The sequence below is a fragment of the Sphaerodactylus townsendi genome, linkage group LG01, assembly GCF_021028975.2.
Source record: "Sphaerodactylus townsendi isolate TG3544 linkage group LG01, MPM_Stown_v2.3, whole genome shotgun sequence".
Lineage (NCBI taxonomy): Eukaryota > Metazoa > Chordata > Lepidosauria > Squamata > Sphaerodactylidae > Sphaerodactylus > Sphaerodactylus townsendi.
Genome location: NC_059425.1, coordinates 61,116,174 through 61,135,930, shown reverse-complemented (window position 1 = coordinate 61,135,930; position 19,757 = coordinate 61,116,174). Strand labels below are relative to the sequence as shown.

The following is a 19,757-nucleotide window of genomic DNA, read 5'->3' as shown; positions in this document are numbered from 1 at the left end:
ATGTGCCATATCGAATAGAACTTGCATTACGTGTCACCCTACCCACAAAAATCCACCAGGCAACGCACGCTACCATGACGCCAACCAATCATTTTGAACTCTGATACTGATTACGCCAAATGCTTATTTAGTGGGAAATTAAGCAGCACTGAGAAGTTTTCCAGGAGGGGAAAGAAACAGTTGGTCGCTATTGCTTCCTTGCATTCAACAATGAGAAATGCCAGGTAACTTCTTTTTTACTTAAGATAACCTTTCAATATATTTAAGCAGAGGTATTTTAGAAGTTTAGGGAATTTAAGACGTTTCAGCTAACAAAAAATCACTATCATGAAGGCTGGGTTGGATCCAATCAGTTTTTGGGAATGTTAAAAAAAGGTTTCCTGTTGAGTACCCAAAAAAGGCTATGCATGTTCAAAAGCTATTTTGCCTAGGGATATAGGAAGAAGGAAAATTGGATGAGACACTGAAAAAGCTAGGTGCATCCAGTCCTTTGCTAAATTATGTAGGGTAACTAGCAGTAAAACCACACATACAAATCAATCCTTTAACACTAAGATTGAGTAATTAACAAAAAATAACTGGAGCACTTGAAAAAATATTTAAATGGAATTCATTTACTTAAACTGCAAACTTTGATTAACTGGGTTTGTGAACCAGCATGCATTTCTAATCTCTTCATTTCAATACATTGATTAATATCTTGTATTTGACATGAAAAACCAAACTGCAAATATGCATGTTTTTCATTTAGTATATAATACATGCATTTCTTTTGTATACCACGGGTCCTGGTCGCTGAACATTCTGGTTCTCAATTTTTGACTGCATTAAATTTAAGCAAGACCAGCAATGGCTGCTGCTGCTACTTCTATACGTAGAAAAAGTACACCTGCGATCTCACAGTTCGATAAACAAAAACTGTGAATCCACTGATACTTTTAAGAAATATTTTTATCTAATATAACATATCAGTCCTTAAAACAGTCAGCAGTCACTATCAAAGGTTCAGTTTTTCATCAATAATTTTCATTTCTCTGAAAGTTTACAGGCTCTTTTGATTAGAAGGAGAAATTTCAGTGCCCCAATCAGAAAATCCCCCAAAGCAAAGAAGTACTTTTTCAGAAGAGTACATCCCAGTCTATAATCATAGGGGCTCATTCCGCACATGCAGAATAATGCACTTTCAAACTGCTTTCAGTGCTCTTTGAAGCTGTGCGGAATAGCAAAATCCACTTGCAAACAGTTGTGAAAGTGATTTGAAAACGCATTATTTTGCGTGTGCGGAAGGGGCCTTAGTAAATCTGCTTATCTTTAAGTCCACAGTGAACTACCAGTACCTGCTGCTTCTGCTCCAACCTTTCAGTCCTGTGCTTGAGGGTTCAGTCAGTCATCAGATTCATAGTGACAAACATATAGCATTGAATATAAATTAGAATGGGTGGGTGGAAAGAGACTAAATATTAATGTCTGGGTTTCAGGTTAAAAAAGTAAAAAAATTATGGTTTATGCAAGAAATCGTCCCAAACAAGAATACTATCTCTTCACCTGCAACTTTGCTTACTGAGACTTGCCTAGGAGAAAATAACTTTTGTATTTCAAACTAGCTGCAATAGGAGCGCTCATGGACAAGATGGTGGACAGGAAACAGATGCCGTTTAAAAGTGTTGTCAAGTGTAACAGCAACTCCATGTGGACTAGACAAATTTCCAGTGGAGGTGCTGTTACTTTTGAAGGCCACTGAACAAACTGGGGTAGATACTGACTGAAGAACATCTCCCCATCAGGACAGAGTTTACAGCGGAGAACCACGATCAGCCAAAATTGCTATTCCAGTTATATCTATTATATACATGTGCTCTAGGGAAAATACTGTTTTTCCTTCCAATGTATTTTCTTTGTATTGTGCAAGCGTATTTAAATACTACATGCTCCACAGAAAAAGCAGCAAAGGGACACAAGATCCATCCATGTTTCTGCTCAAACCTGAGGTCCAGGGTAATGACCTATGATTTGACAGACTGTGCTTTTTAAGTCTGCCTGTCATTTCTGTAGGCCAATACACTGCATACTTTCACCAGTCGGCAAGTTATACAGACGACAATGCTGGGGAAAAATTAATCAGTATGCCAAGTGGATGACTATAGTTCAGACTCAAGGAACAAATCCATTTAAAGATACGTAAAGCTCTTTCATATCACTCTTCAGTAGTGCTAGGAATCCACTCTTGTATTGAAAACTAACATGAAGCTTCTAATTTACTTGAAATGGTTTCCCATAAACTTCCCCTAGCTTAAGGCTGTGACAGAACCATGACAACTTTGGATCTGTACTTGGGCTTATGATAAAAATAAGAATTGTTCTACATCAATGTTCTTAATGCTTATGCAACATTTTCATTTTATTGTCCTTAAAGGCCCCTCCAAGGGGGATTTGTCAATGGCATCAACATGGGCCAGGGCTTTTACAGCCCTGGCCCAGACCTGGTGGAATGCACTCCCCAAGGACATCTGGGCCTTGCGGAATCAGGTTTAGTTTCGCAGGGTCTGTAAAACAGAGTTATTCCACCGGGCTTTCACAGTTGGGCTGGCCAGGAACCCTTTTTGATATCGTTCTTGATCCTCACTTGGGATATGACATGCATGCCTGTTACCTTATATTGTTTAGGATTTTTTTATACTATCTTGAAATTAACTTGTTTTAAACTGGTTTTAGCATTTATATCTTGTATGTTGTAATTCTGTACCTGTTTTTATATGTTTTTACCATATATTGATTGTAAAGCCACCTCGAGTCCTTCGGGAGATTGGCAGGATATAAATGCAAAATATAAATAAATAAACAGATCTATAAATTCTATTTTCTGACAGAAATATTAAAGTGCTTTTTTGTTGTTTCTTGTGAGCAAACTGTCTTTTAAAAAACCTGTCTTTTAAAACAAACAGCAATAGATACTGTTTTTACCTCTATAAAATAACTAAAACAGTGGTGGCGAACCTGTGGCACTCCAGATGTCAACCAATGAGCTTCTTTCAGGTTCTAGTCCAACACTCTAATTACCATACCACACCGGTTTATCAAGACATATTTCTGTATTTTCAAGACAGGTCATAGAATACATGGTTAACAGTTACTAATGTTTACCCAACAGAGTTTGGTACTGTAAACCATGCTTTCTACATGCAGTAAATGTATATGGCAGAGCAGGGATTCAAACCTGGGTTCTCCCAGATCCTAGTTCAATGCTCTAACCACTACACCACACTGGCTGTACTGGAGTTTGGTGTTACAGGCTAACGCATAAGATTTCCAATACATAGTCGTAATCATCTGAAGTAGAATTACAACATACACTGGTGGAATCTGGGCATGGGAGGGGAAGCCAGAAGAGAGGGCACATACAATCCTACAAATTGCTTCCTGAGCTACATACAAACTAAGCCCGTCAGGATTTGCTTGGCCTTGTGAAAGAACTCAATGCAACTGATAATAAGCTTCCATTATCAGTGATTAGAATGTGGGTGTCATACACACACGTGCTACTAGAATCTCTGAGATCACAAATGTATTTTTAATTTATTAAGGAAAACGGCATACACGCATTTCCTTAAAACCGTATGAGCTAAACTTCCTTCTGTGATTTTGAGCAGACACCTAGTGCTGGAAAAATTGCTACAATCCCAGCAGGCACTTAGTGGTTCGTGGAATCAGTCTAGCAGTGGATCACAATTTACCTTCGGCCTACATGTGCTCTAAAGAAAACATCCATTTGAACTGAGTATAAACATTCTAAGTTGTCATGCAGAGGACAATAAAGCTGAACGTCTATCAAATCAGAACACTGACAGTTCACATAAGCAAACTGGCAAGATTAAAAAAAACAGCAGCACAAGAACACATGAAAACGCCTCTTTCCTATAGTGTGTATATTGTTCTTTTCTTGTCAGGCTTATTCCTTTCCCCCCACCTCCCAATCATGCTTTAACATTCTAAATAACAGATCAAACCAAAGCACAAAAAAGCTTGCTCAATAAAAGGAACTTCAATCCTCCTTTACCAAAAATATGAATCCAATTAGAGTCCTAAAAGTTTTTAAACGAAGGAAAATAAAAACAGATATCAACCAACCTTATTGATTACTGGCAATCTGAGAATAAATGCAAAACAAATTTTGATGGCAAATTTTGATCAGATTAATTCTATACATCAGAACCCAACTCTATTAAACAACACCAGTTTGCTATTCCCTAAAATTTCCGATCGTGCAAAGCTCAGTTCTGGCTGAAATTTAGTTGACCACTGAGTCTTACAAGAGACATGATTAGCCAGGAGACACCAGGAGAGTCTTCGCTACATTTAAGCAATAAATGACAAGGTCTCTGACACCTTCAGTCTAGTAAACATTTTCAGACCAATTTAAGCTGCACAGGAGCTTCTGGGTGGCAACAATTCACATTTTCACTGATTCTTTTTGGAACCAGAACTCTTTCACTTTCATGGCTCCACCATAAATTGAAATTGCACCCCTTCCACACCTTCTGATGAACATACTTAAGTTAGAACTGTGTCAAATACTGTGGGCTTCTCATTTTGAATAAGGAAGCCAGGAGTTTAAAACTGGGCTACATAGCAGCAAACTCCCTAATAATGGCAATACATCCAACCCCACAGCCCCCATTACTAATGAACAAGTCACAGCCAAACCTCATCCATCTGCAATAAGACAGAACTTCCCAGAGAACACTACTCCTGAATTTAGAAGAAAGCTCTCACAAAGCATTTCTCATCTCTAAATAGCCACTTTTAGAATTTTCAGTCTCACATTCACCTAAGGAGTTTCTCTGGCATTTCTTCCCAGGCAGCCAGATTCTATTTACTCAACTATTTCTTCCCAAATTGCCACCAACAGTCTACCCCAATGCATGAATTGTCTTTATCTGTTGAACTGATTTCTGTGAACTGAAGGGTGGTAACTTCGTAGATGGTGATAGCTGAGAATGCTCCTTTGTATCAATATATCAAATTCTCAACATAGCCAAATCTGTGGATACTTAAATCCAGAACTTGAGCCCTGTGCAGACACAACAGATATTTCTACAAACCTGAAAAATGCTTGAGCTTTACAGAAAGATCTGAAATCTAAAAGCAACTACAGCTTGGGGATGAGACCCTCCAATATAATAGAAGCAGCACCTGAAGCTTTAAGAAATGAATGTCCTTGCTGGCCATTGCTGGGCAAATGCAATGGTACTATCAGGGGAAGGAGGTAGGGCCCTTTTCAAGCCTGTTTTTACTCTTTAGGAGAAGTCTCATTGGAGCCAGGCCTGGCAGCAATGACCATGTGACTAGTTACCACGTGACCTGCATGACTCATCCAGATCTAGCTGCTTGCTACAGTTCAACAATAGCAACCCCATAAAAAATGAATGCTGTAGTGGCTAATTTGAGACCAGGATCTGAGAGACCCATGTCTGAATCACCACTCTGCCCGCTAAGATCACTAGCTGATCTTGAGATAGTCACTCTACCTCAGCCTAACATATCACAAAGTGTTGTTGCAAGGACAAAATGGAGGAGAGAAGAATGATATACACTGCTTTGGGTCCCCATTATAGAGAAAAGTGAAGTATAAATGAAGTAAATAAATAAAAATATAGCTGAAGGGGAACAGTTAAAAGGTAAGTAGGTTTGTTGGTGGGCAAGAAAGATACAAGTAAAAAGAAAAAATGTGAGGACATGGGGTTGCCAGGAAGAGGGAAAGAACTAGTGTGAGGAAGGAGACACTGAAGAAAATGAGTCCAGGTTGGTATTGCACCACTGTACAACTGGGCCACAATTTTCCCAGGAAGAGACTGCAGAGAGGAGGGAAAGCTGAAGATGGGTAGATAAATGTAGGCTGGTTGGTGGGTAGGAAGAAGGAAGCAAAAATGGGAGAGGCTGTGGAGGCCACCATGGAAGGGGAAGAGTACATATTGGGAGAGGAGAAAATACACTTCTCCCTGCAGCTTTCCTCATTATTTTGTATTTCCCAATTCACACATCTTTGTATTCACATCTCTCAAGCTAATTCTCTTTCTTTCCTCATCCTACTGGATTTTTTGATTCCTATTTTTTCTTCTCTACACCACCAGGGGTCTCTCCGAACCCAAGTTCATCATTTCAGTTTTCTGCTATTACTAACACACAGGTCCCCCTGCATTTCTAACAGTCATTCCCCTCATTCATTCTTTTCTTCTACCTCTATTCTGTTAATTCAGAAACAGTATGAGGAAGGAAGGTTAAATGGTGCAGTTGTGCACCGATCTGCAACATGGTGCAAAGACTTGGATGAACACCACCACCAGCCTAGCGAACTGGCACAGGTTTATCAGAGGGTTGAAATGGAAAGGTCTTTTCCACAGGGGGCCAAATAAATAAACCACAGAGAGGAACAGATATTTTAGAGAGAGAGAAAGAATTCCCAGTAGTCTGGTACAGTGGGGGTTTTGCTTTGTCTTCTCCAGAGAGAGTTTTATGTTTATTTAGGGTTTCTTACTGGGAAGGCTGACTGAGGGTACTGAGTATATGTACCAGCCTGTGTTAGACCCTGTGCATAATCCATTAGCCCATACCATCAGCTAACACAGTGCCATCTTATAACATCGAAGGTAACTGAGAACTGAAACTGAAATGTAACAAGCCTGCGCCTCATATATCCAGAAACTAAGAACTAAGAACTCTCTTGTATATATATTTCTCCTACCTCCTTTTCCTCCATCTAAGTTACCTCCCTTTCCCATCTCCTCTGTTAAATAAATCTTTGATTCTGTCTGAGTTTGAAATCTGCCTCAGCATTATTATTTGTGCCTCAGGAAGGGGTTTGCCTAGAAAGTAGAAATAACAGGCTCTCCTCTGGGGGAAGTTACAGGGCTGAGGAAAAGTGCTTAAATTCCATCATATGCTACCATAACTGAAGCACTCAATACCTGGGGAAAAGGTGGAAAATCTGACAAGTCTGGTCTGAAAGTGGTTATTTTGCTTCAGTGAGTTTTGAAGGTGAGACCCCAGTGAGACCCCAAAGTGTATGTGTGTATGAAATGCAAAATTCCTTCCTTCACACCCTGTTTGTCATGATGATGGGCATCTGATTATGCAAAATGAACCATTATTTGTTTGAGGTCCCCTTTTTGATCACATCATGAAGCCTTGTTTATACAGAAGTCCCAATCCTGTGGTCATCTGTATGTGCAGAAACTTAAACATGCATGCCAACTTTGCACCAACCTGGGACTTCAAGGACATTCCGTACAGACCCAAACATAAAAATAAGAGGACAACATGCTTGCTCCAATCAAACTCCTGAACGACAATGACTTGGACACAGCATCCTGTCACATTGGCTGTAGCACCATCTGAGTGAATTCTTATGCAAATATGTATACTGATGAAGCAAGCATGACAATCGTATTGCCTGCACAGTTTCCAAAAAGCACCTGACAGCCAAGGCCAAAATATGTTGGGGCTTTGAAGTATTCCCTTTATCAACTGATGCTGTATGCAAAAAACCACAAATTGCCATATTTTCTAAATTGCATTTTGAAAAACAAAAGCTCATAAAATACATACCTGTTAATTAAGGATTCACCTGTTGTCTTATGGTAAAAAACTGGAATGGGGACGCCCCAGCGCCTCTGTCTGGATATACACCAATATGCTCTTCTGTCAAGCATTTCTAGCATTCTGTTCATTCCTGAAGCTGGGATACATTTAACTTTCTTTAGTGCTTCCTGAAAAAGAAATCCAGAAAAAGGCTTGGAGTCTGACCAAGTTCATGTGCCAAAGAGAGGCAAAGACACTATCTCCCCATAGAACTGTTTAACAAAAACAAACTTTACAAGAGCATAACCTTCCATTTGAGTTTCTACTACTTTAAACAGGGGGTCTCACAGATGTATTTTTGAAATAAACACTGCATATTTAGGAGTTCAGTTCACATTCAGAGTTGCTGTGGGGACAGTGACATTGAAGCCTGGTACTGCATAGGACCCAAATGCCTTAGCAGCTGCACCAATACATCAAGAAATCTGTTTCAGGTCAGTCTAAATTCCTTCCTAACTGGCCTGGCAAATGGCAGCTACCACAAATTTCAAGTTGCCAGAGAACTGGACACTGTGCACTTTCTTGTGTGTGTTTTTAAGAACCGCTGTCTTGCCAAGAAGTAGTTTATTACTCCATCTGTTTCCACCCCTGTGCCGCCAAAAAAGCACGGGATGGGGCAGGGTTGTGGGGAGGCTTTATCTTGAGTAGGAAATTCACAAAACCTCTGCCATAAATGCAGAAATGACTTAGAATCTTATCTACTGCCTTTATATATCCTACATGAGATTCTCATCTGGAGGTGACTTATTGGCATTCACAACCGAGTAGAATAAAGAAAATTACACCTGATAATTTAGGAAGAGTGAAAGGTTCAGAGAGTCTGTCTGGTACCTTAGCAGCAGCCTTGAGGCTGGCTGTATTAATGAACCACTGCTTGCTGGCACGAATAATCACTGGTTTTTTAGTCCTCCAGTCATATGGGTAGCTGTGAGTGAATTTCTGTTCTTTTAATAAATTCTTGGCTGCTTGAAGCATCTGAATCACTGCGGAAAGCCATGAAAAGATCACTGTGAGTGTCAAATGTCATAGCCAAGCACAACTGGAGATGAGCTCTGCCATGTCCTCCCTTAGTTTCAGATAGAAATCGTGATACATGCCTGTTTCATTTCCTTCTTCAAGAACAGCTTTGTTCTGAAGTTCAGATCCTGCAGCTTCTGTGAAAAATCCACCTTCATCCACCAGAGAATCCTAGAAGAACATTAGCTGGGATTATACTTTAAAGTTGAGAACAACTGATCAAGGACTTGATTAAAGACAGTTGTTGAAGACTGCTGAATTAGGAAGTTCCTGGTGCAACTCTTAGTGCTGCAAAGAGTTCACTAGGTGACCTGACATAAGTTAATCTTTTTTAGCTAAGCTCCCATTCTCCAAAATGAGGAAAAATGCTGACCTGCTTTAATAAGGCTTATTGTAATAAACTGTACAAAGCAATTTATGACGTGTGCTTTGAACGTCTGAAAGTACAACAGAAACATCTGTCTATATATCTAATAGTTAAGAAATCCATCCAACAGGGCTAGCTACAGCTACAATGCAGGCTTCCACAAAACTAGTGGAACTCCCAAGCTTGCAAGAAATTTTTTTAAAAAATTGGGAATACAAAATTCCCTGCACACTGAAGTTCCACAACATTTTGGTTAGCAACCCAAAAATCTCAAAAACAATGCAGCAACAACTACTAGAAAAAGCTCCTGGCTTCCTTCCCCCACACTCATTTCTCCCCTTGTTATGAGTGTATCCACAGGGAAAAGAGAGAAAGTGAGCAGGAAGGAGGGGGTTACCCTACCATTTCACTGAGCAAAGTTTGCAGTCTTTCTCCAGTCTAACATGTTTTCTGTAGGAGAAGAGTACTACTGGCTACAGAAATTGAGTTTATCCAAATACAGTTAACTGATTGTGGTGAGTTTTCTGGGCTGTGTGGCCTTCAACAATACAATTAATTGAATTTGCTTAAGGATTCACGATATCTAACTGGATAATTTTCAGGATGGAATCATTCCATTCTAGTACACAAGCGCCTCAGAAGTCTTCTTTTCTTGGCCAATCATATGAAAAGAACACCAAGGCGAAATTACACACAATGTTGGAAGTCCATGACTGGGTCTTCCAATTTAGGATTTCAGCGGGGGTGGGGGTGGGTGGGGGGGTGGGGGGGAGTAACTTTGAATTGGGGCATACATGCAAGTAGCTCTTTCCTTTACACTGTTTACAAGAACATCCTCCTCCTGCAAATGCTAATAGATATAATATGAAGAGTGGGGAGATATAATAGATATAATATGGGGAGAACTATATACTAGTTATAATAGGGGGAAACAGACTTCTCTTGGGAAGTGGCAAGGATGGGGGCGGGGTGGGGGAGAGATGACCTCTTAGACAAGATCCAACTCAGAATAGCTGGTAACTTTACAAATGCTTTAAGAGCTATAAGCTACTCTTGGAAGAGCTTTAAAAATGACATTAAGAGCTTCTAGTCTTTCTTGCTCCATCTATAAATGTCTGACATTAAGAATGTTTGAAAACAACAAAACACAGATTAAAAAACCAAGCAAGCAAAACCACAGTACCATGGGAAGGTGGTGTTGAGAAGCTACACTGTAATCTTCCATACCATGAGCTGGGGCTGTATGAACTAATCCTGTTCCTTTTGACATGGTCACATGATTTGCAGGCAGCAGTGGAGACTCTTTCCCAGGAATCGTAGGATGTGAACATGCACCACTTTCCAAATCTACCCCTGAATTGAAAGAAGAAAACCAAAAAACCACAAAACACAGAAATAGAAACACAAGAATTACTTCTGACATTACAGGAATTGAACTCTGGTCAAGTCTTAAAGGAAGATTGTTGCCCAGCTGTATTGACTTCCTCCCCCCCTGTTCATAAGTCTTCAGCATCTCTGCCAAACGCTTTAATATACTGATTTGTAAAAAAACCCACCAAAAAGATACATATCATATTTCAGGATTACTTCGAGTGAGAAATTAGACAAGTAATTGAAGCTACCACACACTATACATTTTATAAACCAATCAGAGAGAATGGCTATCATTAAAAGCAAATTAAACAACACCACTTCAATTGACACCAAAGGATTACCTCAAAGGCAGTTCCTGAAGTAGAATACTTGGATTTATAATCTAATTATTGCTTAACAAAATGTATTAAATATGGCATCAGAATGCAAGCAGGACTCACTAGTCACTCAGTAAATGATATTCTACAGTATCAGGATTTTTACATCTAAACGTTTAAGGTTTCTTAACATCAGAGTATTGAAAATTTTACCTTTACATGTTGAAATCACATCAAACTCTGTATCCAGCATGGCAGCTACATACTGAACTCTGTCCGCACCCACAATAAAGTGCTCCCCGGTATCAGTGCACTTCACAATGGAATACCTACAATTTTATGCACAAAATAACATTCTATAATACTGTATAGAAGAGTAAGAAGCTATTTTACAGATAATCCAAATAAACATAGCAGATCTTCCTTACATCGTGCCAATTCACAGGACACAGTGATGTTGAAAATGAACTTTCTGTCACACAGAAGGAAGCATCATTTTCACAGGACTTATTGCAATAAAAGTAAAAAAGAACAAAAGCTCATTTCAAGAGAATTATTTTAAAGAAATCTTCACTTCACTGCTACCTAGGACTCAGGCATATTGGCTGCCAGAAAGGACTTGTCACCCTGCAGCTGCCGGCAACCACAGAACAATACTGTTGGGCCAGGCACCCCCCCCCCACACCCTCCCTCAAACAATAGGCAAGCCAGGGAGCAGATTTATGTGGATTTTCCAGATCGTGGGGGACGCAATGCCCCAAACCCCTGTGATGTGGAAGGGACAGATGTACAAGTCTCCTTTTTGGAACTGTAGCATTTTGGATTTATGTATTCAATGCTGTCAAATTATTCATATGCTGCCCTACAGGAACACTTTCCTGGTTGTAAACAGTGGCATTTGATTCTGAATAAACAAATCAGATCAAGCAGCCCACATGATTAGTTTAGTACTATTATTTACACCACATCACTGAAAACATATAAACAAATTTCAAGTCATTCCAGTACCAGAGACAAATCAAATAAACTGCTTACATACTCTGAATTTGGCATATAACAGACAGCCTGATTGGCTGGAATAGTCCAGGGTTGTGTGGTCCAAACTATCAAACTTGCAGCCGGTGCTCCATCTAGAGATGGAAATGCATTCCGTTAACCCATCTATTTGGAGAACCAAAATAATGAACTTGCACTGTACAGGGAACACAATGCATACCTATCAGAGAAGCCAATTTGGGTGGCGCTTTCAACAAGGGAAATCTGACATAGACAGAACGGCTAACATGCTGCTCATTGTATTCAAGCTCAGCTTCAGCCAGGGCTGTACTGGATAAAGAACAAGAACAGAAGACACCAACTCAAAAATCTTTCTTCCAACAGCAATTTGAGGCCCTTCCCCTAAGGTAGCTAATATTTCTTCCCATGTCCACTTTTTTAAAAAAATGGCAGGTCTGCATGCCCAATAAGGCTTTACAAACTCCTGCAATACATCTTGCAACATTGTGTTTAAAGACCCAGTGTTGCAAGGTGTACTGGGGAAAGAGAAGAAATGGAAATAGGTACAGTACCAAGGTGACAGCTTCCACTCCCCAAATCTGCCACCCACTATACAGCCAGTTCTGCTCCTGCCCCTTCCAAAATTATATTTGAGGATAAAAAACCAAGATGAGTACTTACTTTGTTGAAGGAGACCAAAACACTGGCTTATAGTCCTGATAAATATAACCCTAATGGAAGAAAGAGAAAGCTGAAATCATCAAAACAGACTTGTTTCTTGGAAGCTGAGATTCTGTGATAGAGTCAAGTGTTAACCTACCTTATCATACATTTGGTGAAAAATAGACAGTTGTTTTGCTTCATACTTTTTATCAAATGTATGGTAACTGTTCTCCCAATCTGCCATTATGCCCCAGCGAATGAAGGCTGATTTCTGTTTTTCAATCACCTTTTGTGCAAATTCTTTGGCTGAAAAAGGAAAATATGTGACTAATAGCAAATTAGCCAATATCAGGGAAGTGTTACCAGCTTAATTATCAGCCAACCAAAAACAAAAACAAAAACAGGAACATAAGCCATAAGGTAATGCAGAACACAATAAGATATGGTGGCACTCAATCCCTTCCAGTCCGGCTTCCATGCTGGGCATGGGACAGTCACAGTGTCGCCATCACAGATGTGCTCCAAAAGCAGCTCAACCAAGGCAGATCGGCGCTGCTGGTATTATTAGATCTTACCCCAGTGATGTCTGCTGTACTGTGTTTCAGCACTTAATCCAAATGGACCAAGTGTTGAAACACAATATACCAGATATCACAGTGATCAAGGACAAGAAAGTGACCATCACCAACACAGCAGTACACGGTGACAGCAGGATCATTGAAAAAGAACACAAAAAGGTGTTTGAAAATCGAGCTTCAGCATTTATGGCACAAACCTGCTTTAGTAATCAGATGTAGAGAATGATTGGACCAAGTTCACACAGAGAAGTAGAACCCATTTCAAAAGAACAAAAGATCTGATCATATGATTTGCAGCCCAGCTCTTTTCTGACTACTCAAACAATTCTTTAGTATATTTTCATCTTCCTAACACCCTTTCAATCTGAAATTAAATCACTGGTCTATGAGGGTACAATCCCTCAAATGTTTCAAGGCACACAATGTTTCAAGGTTCTTTCATTTTCATGACAAAGACTCTCATGCTCACTGAGCAGCATGCCCATGTCACAACCCCCCCCCCCACTTGCAAAATACCTCTCTGTCTGATTTCCATTGCTGAAAGATGCTGTGTCCCTTCAAGTTCTGATAATGCCTTCAACTCAATGGGTAATCCATGGCAATCCCAGCCCGGCACATAATGTACAGTATAGCCTCGCATCATGTAAAATCGATTGGTGATGTCTTTCAAAATCTGAAAGGGGAGGGAAAAAAGGATGTGCTTCCAATCTTACCCTTCAAATTCACAAGCACCCTACAATGTTTAGTTTACATTTCAAATGCTTCAGAAACATACAGGGAGCGTTACACATCTCTCTATCCTCTAGTATGTAATTTCTAACAGGACGTTACTAAGGCATTTTAAGAAAAAGCATAGGCTACACCAGGGGTTTGCAACCTGCGGCTCCGGAGCCCCATGCAGCTCTTTCATCCTTGTAGCTCTGTGTGGCTCGGGTCCTCTCAGCCTCCTTTGGAGAGTTGCCCTAAAGGTTAATGGAAAAGAGTCCCCATTCCTAGAGAGGCACAGCCCGAGACGGCTATCCCAAGCCACTTCCGGCTTCCTTGTCTCAGCTGCCTGGTTGGCTGATGCTGGTGATGATGGCGCAGAGCGGGAGCGGAGCACCACTGGTGGATCCTCTTGAACAGGTGAGCGGCGAAGGTGGAATATGGGAGGGAGTTGCAGAAGCGCAGATTTTCAGCGAAATCCTAACCTCAGTCCACCCCCCTTGAATGGGGGGTCAGGAGTCGCCCCTGCTTTGGGTGGCCTCATTTTCCTCTCCCCCGGTTCCTCCTTGTGGGGCAGGACTACATGGGGGACCCCAGCAATGCCACCTTGGGTTGCAGACCCCCCAGCAGCCCTACTTTACTGGCGGATGGCTTTACTGGTGGATGGCAGTCTGGCTGAGTCCAGGTGAGAAAGATGATGTCAGGTTTTAAAGGAGTTATTACCTGCAGACCTGCAAGGTTGCATTTGTTGGGGCTGTTTGATGGGGAGGTGGGGGTGGATGGGAATTGTTTGCTTCTGCATTGCCAAGGAGGGCAGAAGCGCATGGGGAAAGCCTTACACATGGATCTTGGAAGCTTTACTTCAGAGTAAGCCAGTGGAGGGTAAGCTTGTAGATCATCCAAAGGAGGAAGACCAGGATCATCCTCAGCCATGGTTGTCGCAGTTTGCCAACTCCCGGCGGGCAAATCCCAGGACATTTGGAGGTAGATTCTCAGAAGCTGTGGCTTTTGGGACCAGGGCAGGGGTCATGCTCAGTGAGGAATATGGCTGTTGAGTCCACCCTCCATGGCAGATATTTTCTCCGGGGCGGGGGGGAGAAGTTCAGCCCCCCCTCCCCCCGGAAGTTGACAACCCCATTAAAGGCACCAATTTTGATCCATCATCAAAGTGGAATTTGAGGAGGTTCTTTTGGGGAGGAATAATCAGTGTCTTTCAACACAAGAAAAGAGAAATGTGTGAAACGGGTTTTCTATTGCTGGTCATTTGAATCATGTACAAAACAACAGGCTTTTTACCTCCCCCCCCTTTTTTTTTGCTTTGATGGGTAAAAATGGGCCCCAAAGAAGGGAACTTCTCCCTGCATGAGAATATATAGTGTTATCTTCATTTTAGATGTCAAAAAGTATTTGCGGATCCAAGTGTTTTCTTTCCGTGGAAAACGGGTACAAATGGCTCTTTGGGTGTTAAAGGTTGCTGACCCCTCGGCTACACTCAAAAACAGTAAATCCTGAAGGAAAATTAATAACGATATTGCTCGAATCCAAGAGCGGAGCAGAGGAATAACACGTAAAATAACTATAGGACATAGCTCGAGAAACCGAGAAGCGCAAGAAGAAGTGAAAAAAATGGAAAAAGCAAATTGTATGTGGGAGAATATCCTTCAAACCTTACAACAACAAAACAATCAAATGACTAAGCAATTAGAAGAATTGGCAGAAGAAGCAGAAAGCGAACAGTAAGAGGCAGCAGAAGGCAGGGAAAAGATAAATTTGGCACCCAAAGCAGGGGAAACAGAAGAGTCTTCCCAAACAGAGCTAGATGATATCCTGTACGGAGATAAAGAAATGAATAGCCAAGCATTTCAAGAATTACAAGAATTGATTAAAGAACATTTCCAAGAGGATCAACAATGGCTCAAAACCTTTCCAGAGGTAGAAACATTTCTCCAAGAAGACAAGGAAGAGCTTAAAAAACACCCAGAAAACGACTGGAAGCGAGTCATGGGACTCCGAGATGGGTCTAGCATGGCAGTAATAGTCAAGGTCAAATCTAGAGTGAGCTACTGTGACCTTGTAAGTAATGACTGTCATATACATCAGACCAAGAAGGCCATTATGTCTGTAGATTAACAAAAACAAAAGAAGATAGTTGGTGTTTCTTTTCATTTTAGTGCTTTTGATATTTACTTGACAGCAAATTCTGATGTCAGCATGAACACAAGCTAAAATGCAGAATCAATTGTTAGTCAAGACCACCAAAACATTTGATAAAGTCCCCAAGCAAGTCAAGATTACAATAATAACCCTTCAACATAAAATTAGCAACCGCTTCTCAAACCACCAGGTAATCAATTTTAAAAGTACATAGAATTTGTACAGCACTTTGGAGCACTCAAATCATTTCACACGTGCACGTGAATGAAGTTAGGAGGGACAAAGTGGCTTATCTGAAACATTAAAGCAATTCACACCAAATTAAGAGACTTGCCAGTTCATAGCTTACTCTATGCTATGTCAATTATTAGAAGATGACCTGGAGAAAATTTATTAGGACAGTCAGGGGATACACTTTTTCGTATCTGATCTGACATTTACTTGAGTTAACAGGGTTTCTTGCTCAAATATTGATAATGTCCTTTTAATTTGTAGCCTGCAAACCCTCTCACAAAATATGAAGGCACCAAGTAACACTTTGAATAAAGCTGACCAAGCTTTGTTTGGTCCACCGAGAATCTCTTTCAGTATGCTGTCAGCATATGTGTATCCAGGCAAAAGGGAACACTGCAGCTGGGAGATGAAACATATACATGTTTCAAATATGGAATACTAGACTTTGGCAATGTCTCACCTTTCCAGCAGCAGGAATACAGCAAAAATTATTGAAGAAATGGGGTTAAACTGGCAGAAGAGTTCAGCAATCATTCTGCACTAAATTGCATATAAATCTAAAATTATATATTAGATATTGAAGATTTAACTGAATACTGAGTACATAGCAAATGTCATGCCAATTTTTAAAGGAGGTCCAGGGGGATTCAAGAAATTACAGGCCTGACAGTATTCCACGTAAATTAGTAAAAACGGTTATTAAAGAAAGAGTGATTAAGCACCCAGAGGAACAAAGCCTAATGATGGCAAATCAGCACAACTTCTGCAAAGAGAAGTCCTGCTTCACCAATGTCTTGGAATTATTGGAGCAGGTTAATAAGCAAGTGACCAAGATGGACATTATATATGTGGAGTTACAAAAGGTACAATGGGTGACAAGTACCTCACCAAAGACTCCTGTGTAAACTTAGCTGACATAGGACAGCTCCTCTTATGGATTAAAAGTCAGAAAGCAGGCAGCAGGAATAAATGGACAATTCTCACACTGGAGGAAAATGAGCCACAGGTCCCACAAGGACTGGTATTGGGAACACTGCTACTTAAATTGTGCATAAATAATTTGGATTTGAGGGTGAGTAGTGAAGTAGTCAATGATACCACATTATTCAGGACACTGAAAACCAAGGCAAATTGTGAAGAGCTACAAGAAGCTCTATCTAAATTGGGTGAGTGGGCAATAACAAGTCAAATGAAGTTCAACATGGGTAAGTGCAAGGTGATGCATACTAGAACAGAAAGCCCTAATTTTAAATATATCAGGTTGGAACTAGCTGAAAGATATTTTGGGGTAGTGACTGACAGCTCAATGAAAACATCAACTCACTGAGCAGCTGCAGTGACAAACTCTATGCTAGAAATTACTAGGAAAGGTGATCAAAATAGAACAGTTAATACTGTAATAGCCTTATACAAAGTTATGCTGCTTCCTAATCTGTGTGCAATTCTGGTCATTATATCTCAAAACTGATGTTGTGGTGATAGAAATACAAAAGATGCTTTGACAGCACTGATGATAACTAAGCCTGGAAGAGAAGAGTAAGTCTCTACTGAAAAAGCCCTGTCTCTGGTTGTCACCTGCCTCACTCCTAAAGGAGGGCACAAATAGAAGGACTTGGCCAGCCTGCCAGTTAAGATCTTCTCATACAATATGTGAAGAACTTATGTTCTTATGTGCCATGAAGACAAAGAAAATTAATTTAACATAAATATACTCACTTTATTCAATGCATGACCAACATGTGGGTCTCCATTGGCATATGGTGGTCCATCGTGAAGACAAAATTCTTGCTTTGTTTTCCTTTGTCTTTGCCGTGAATACAGTTCTGAAAAGCCACATTTCTACAGAAATACAGAATCAGAATGCAGTTTTACTAATAACACATTCTAACAAGTAAAAAAAACCCAGGAGATTGAAACATATTCTCATATTCAGTCATAGCAAGCTAACATGTAGCACCTAATAAATGTTTGTTATGCTGTTTTCAAATACAAAAACCATTTGTTTAACAATACAAACAAGCATTATGTTGAAAGAACTTGACATTTACAGACACATCGCTTCTTTAACAATTGCATCCTCTAGTTACTGCTTTGGGCACATAGTTACATGACAAAGTTATACTGTTTTATACCAGTTTAACAACATGTTAATAAATCACAACCAACTCATTACAACCCAGGAAAAATGGGTTTTCAAGGCAAGAGATGAACAGATGTGGCTTGCCATTGTATTCCTTAATACTGCAACCCCAGTCTTCCTTGGTGACCTGCCATCCAAATACCAACCATGGCCAACTCCGCTCCACTTCCAAGCTATGGCAATATCAGGCTGGTCTATTAGGCTGCTTCTTCCAAAGGCTTACAGGAAAGTGATTCACAAATATCAAATTTGCTGAACACCCTAATTTAGTTCCCTTGGATTGTGGCATACTCATTTTCTGCAGGCTACAACCCTACGCATCCTGACAGGGCTTTCTTCAGAGTGAACAATATTGCCCCTTAAGTCCATCTAAAATTATCTGCTCTATAAAGAGCTCCTCTCCAGATCCTTGATTACAGCACTCTGTACTGCACATTATGGGCGTTCACTTTGAGGGGTACAAACAGTGAGTGAGCCACAGTCTGGCTTGAGAAGCACGTGTGCACGATACAATTTCCTCTCTCTCTCTCCCTCTCTCCCTCTGCATCCTCCTTCAACCCTATTCAAACAGCCTCCGTTCTCCTCCCCATTGTACCTGCTGTATTTCCAACTCAGTTTCGGGCTGCAGCCGGCCGGGCAGCTGAACAGGGAAATCGCTGTGGGGCAACAACACTGTGTCACGGTACTTGGCATCCGGCCTCGCTTTTTGGTTTCTGTTGGCTCCGGAGGTGGCCACCCACCGAGTCCGGCACCAGGCACGCGGCGTGGACCGCACCGCCGCCGACACCCACAACATCTTCCACACCAGGCCGACAAACACTTCCGGGCGCGTTACGACTAACAGAGGACGCAGAACGGTCTGCGAGAGGGAACATTCTACTTCACGCGAAGACTTTGCCAGTCGGGGCTTGATTCTCACGCGCCCCCTAGAGCTCGGTCCTCGCTTCTGCAACCTCAGACGGTCGGTCGGGTACTGAGGAGTCAATCTTAAAGCGCTGTATAGAAAGAGTCGTGGTGCCTGGAGTGCCTGCTGCTGGAGGCAGAACTGAGACTCTAGACTCCTTCTAGAGAAACGAATCGCGGCCGCCGCATCAAGTGTTCCGAGAGTCTTCAGAAAAACTGCGCAGGAAGCAGCTTGCTGTAAGGGAATCCATTCCCCTGCAGAGCTATGCTCCAGTGGATTTGCATGCTTTTTGCCACAACAACCGACCTGAACCGGGTACGCGACCTTTTTAAAGAATAAACCCACTAAACTGAACTAGATTAACTCTGCACAGGACTGCATTGTCAGTGCAACAGAACCAGAGCCCTGCTGTATTTATTATAGCTGGGCTTCTGTATTAACAGCCCGACCTTATCGTGTGTACTCAGGAGTAGTTCCGATGGAGCGTATTCTCACATAGGTTGCAATCCTATCTATGATTAGTTGGGAATAAAACACATTGAACCAACCTTTATTTCTTTCTGCGCAAACATGCATAGGATCGAGCACTGAGAAGTACATCCTGTTTTCATTCACGGTGACTTACTCTCGAAGAAGCGTGCCTAGTATTGCAGCCAGATGTTCCTTTTTCTTA

General features: G+C 41.0%; 1 protein-coding gene across 2 annotated transcripts in view; it reads right to left on the bottom strand.

Moving 5' to 3' along the window:
* Positions 1-19,065, bottom strand: part of IARS2 (isoleucyl-tRNA synthetase 2, mitochondrial) — a 35,490-nt gene extending 16,425 nt beyond the window's left edge. For both annotated transcript variants that reach the window (XM_048497507.1, XM_048497593.1), the window contains exons 1-12: positions 18,776-19,065; positions 17,757-17,879; positions 13,464-13,620; positions 12,527-12,675; positions 12,388-12,437; positions 11,927-12,036; positions 11,750-11,840; positions 10,924-11,039; positions 10,203-10,372; positions 8,733-8,823; positions 8,467-8,618; positions 7,603-7,763 (exon numbers count right to left, since the gene is read on the bottom strand). In XM_048497507.1, coding sequence (XP_048353464.1) covers positions 7,603-7,763; positions 8,467-8,618; positions 8,733-8,823; positions 10,203-10,372; positions 10,924-11,039; positions 11,750-11,840; positions 11,927-12,036; positions 12,388-12,437; positions 12,527-12,675; positions 13,464-13,620; positions 17,757-17,879; positions 18,776-18,976 — 1,571 coding nt within the window. In that variant the 5' untranslated portion in view covers positions 18,977-19,065. The remainder of the gene's footprint in view (positions 1-7,602; positions 7,764-8,466; positions 8,619-8,732; positions 8,824-10,202; positions 10,373-10,923; positions 11,040-11,749; positions 11,841-11,926; positions 12,037-12,387; positions 12,438-12,526; positions 12,676-13,463; positions 13,621-17,756; positions 17,880-18,775) is intronic.
* Between the last annotated feature and the right edge of the window lie 692 nt (positions 19,066-19,757).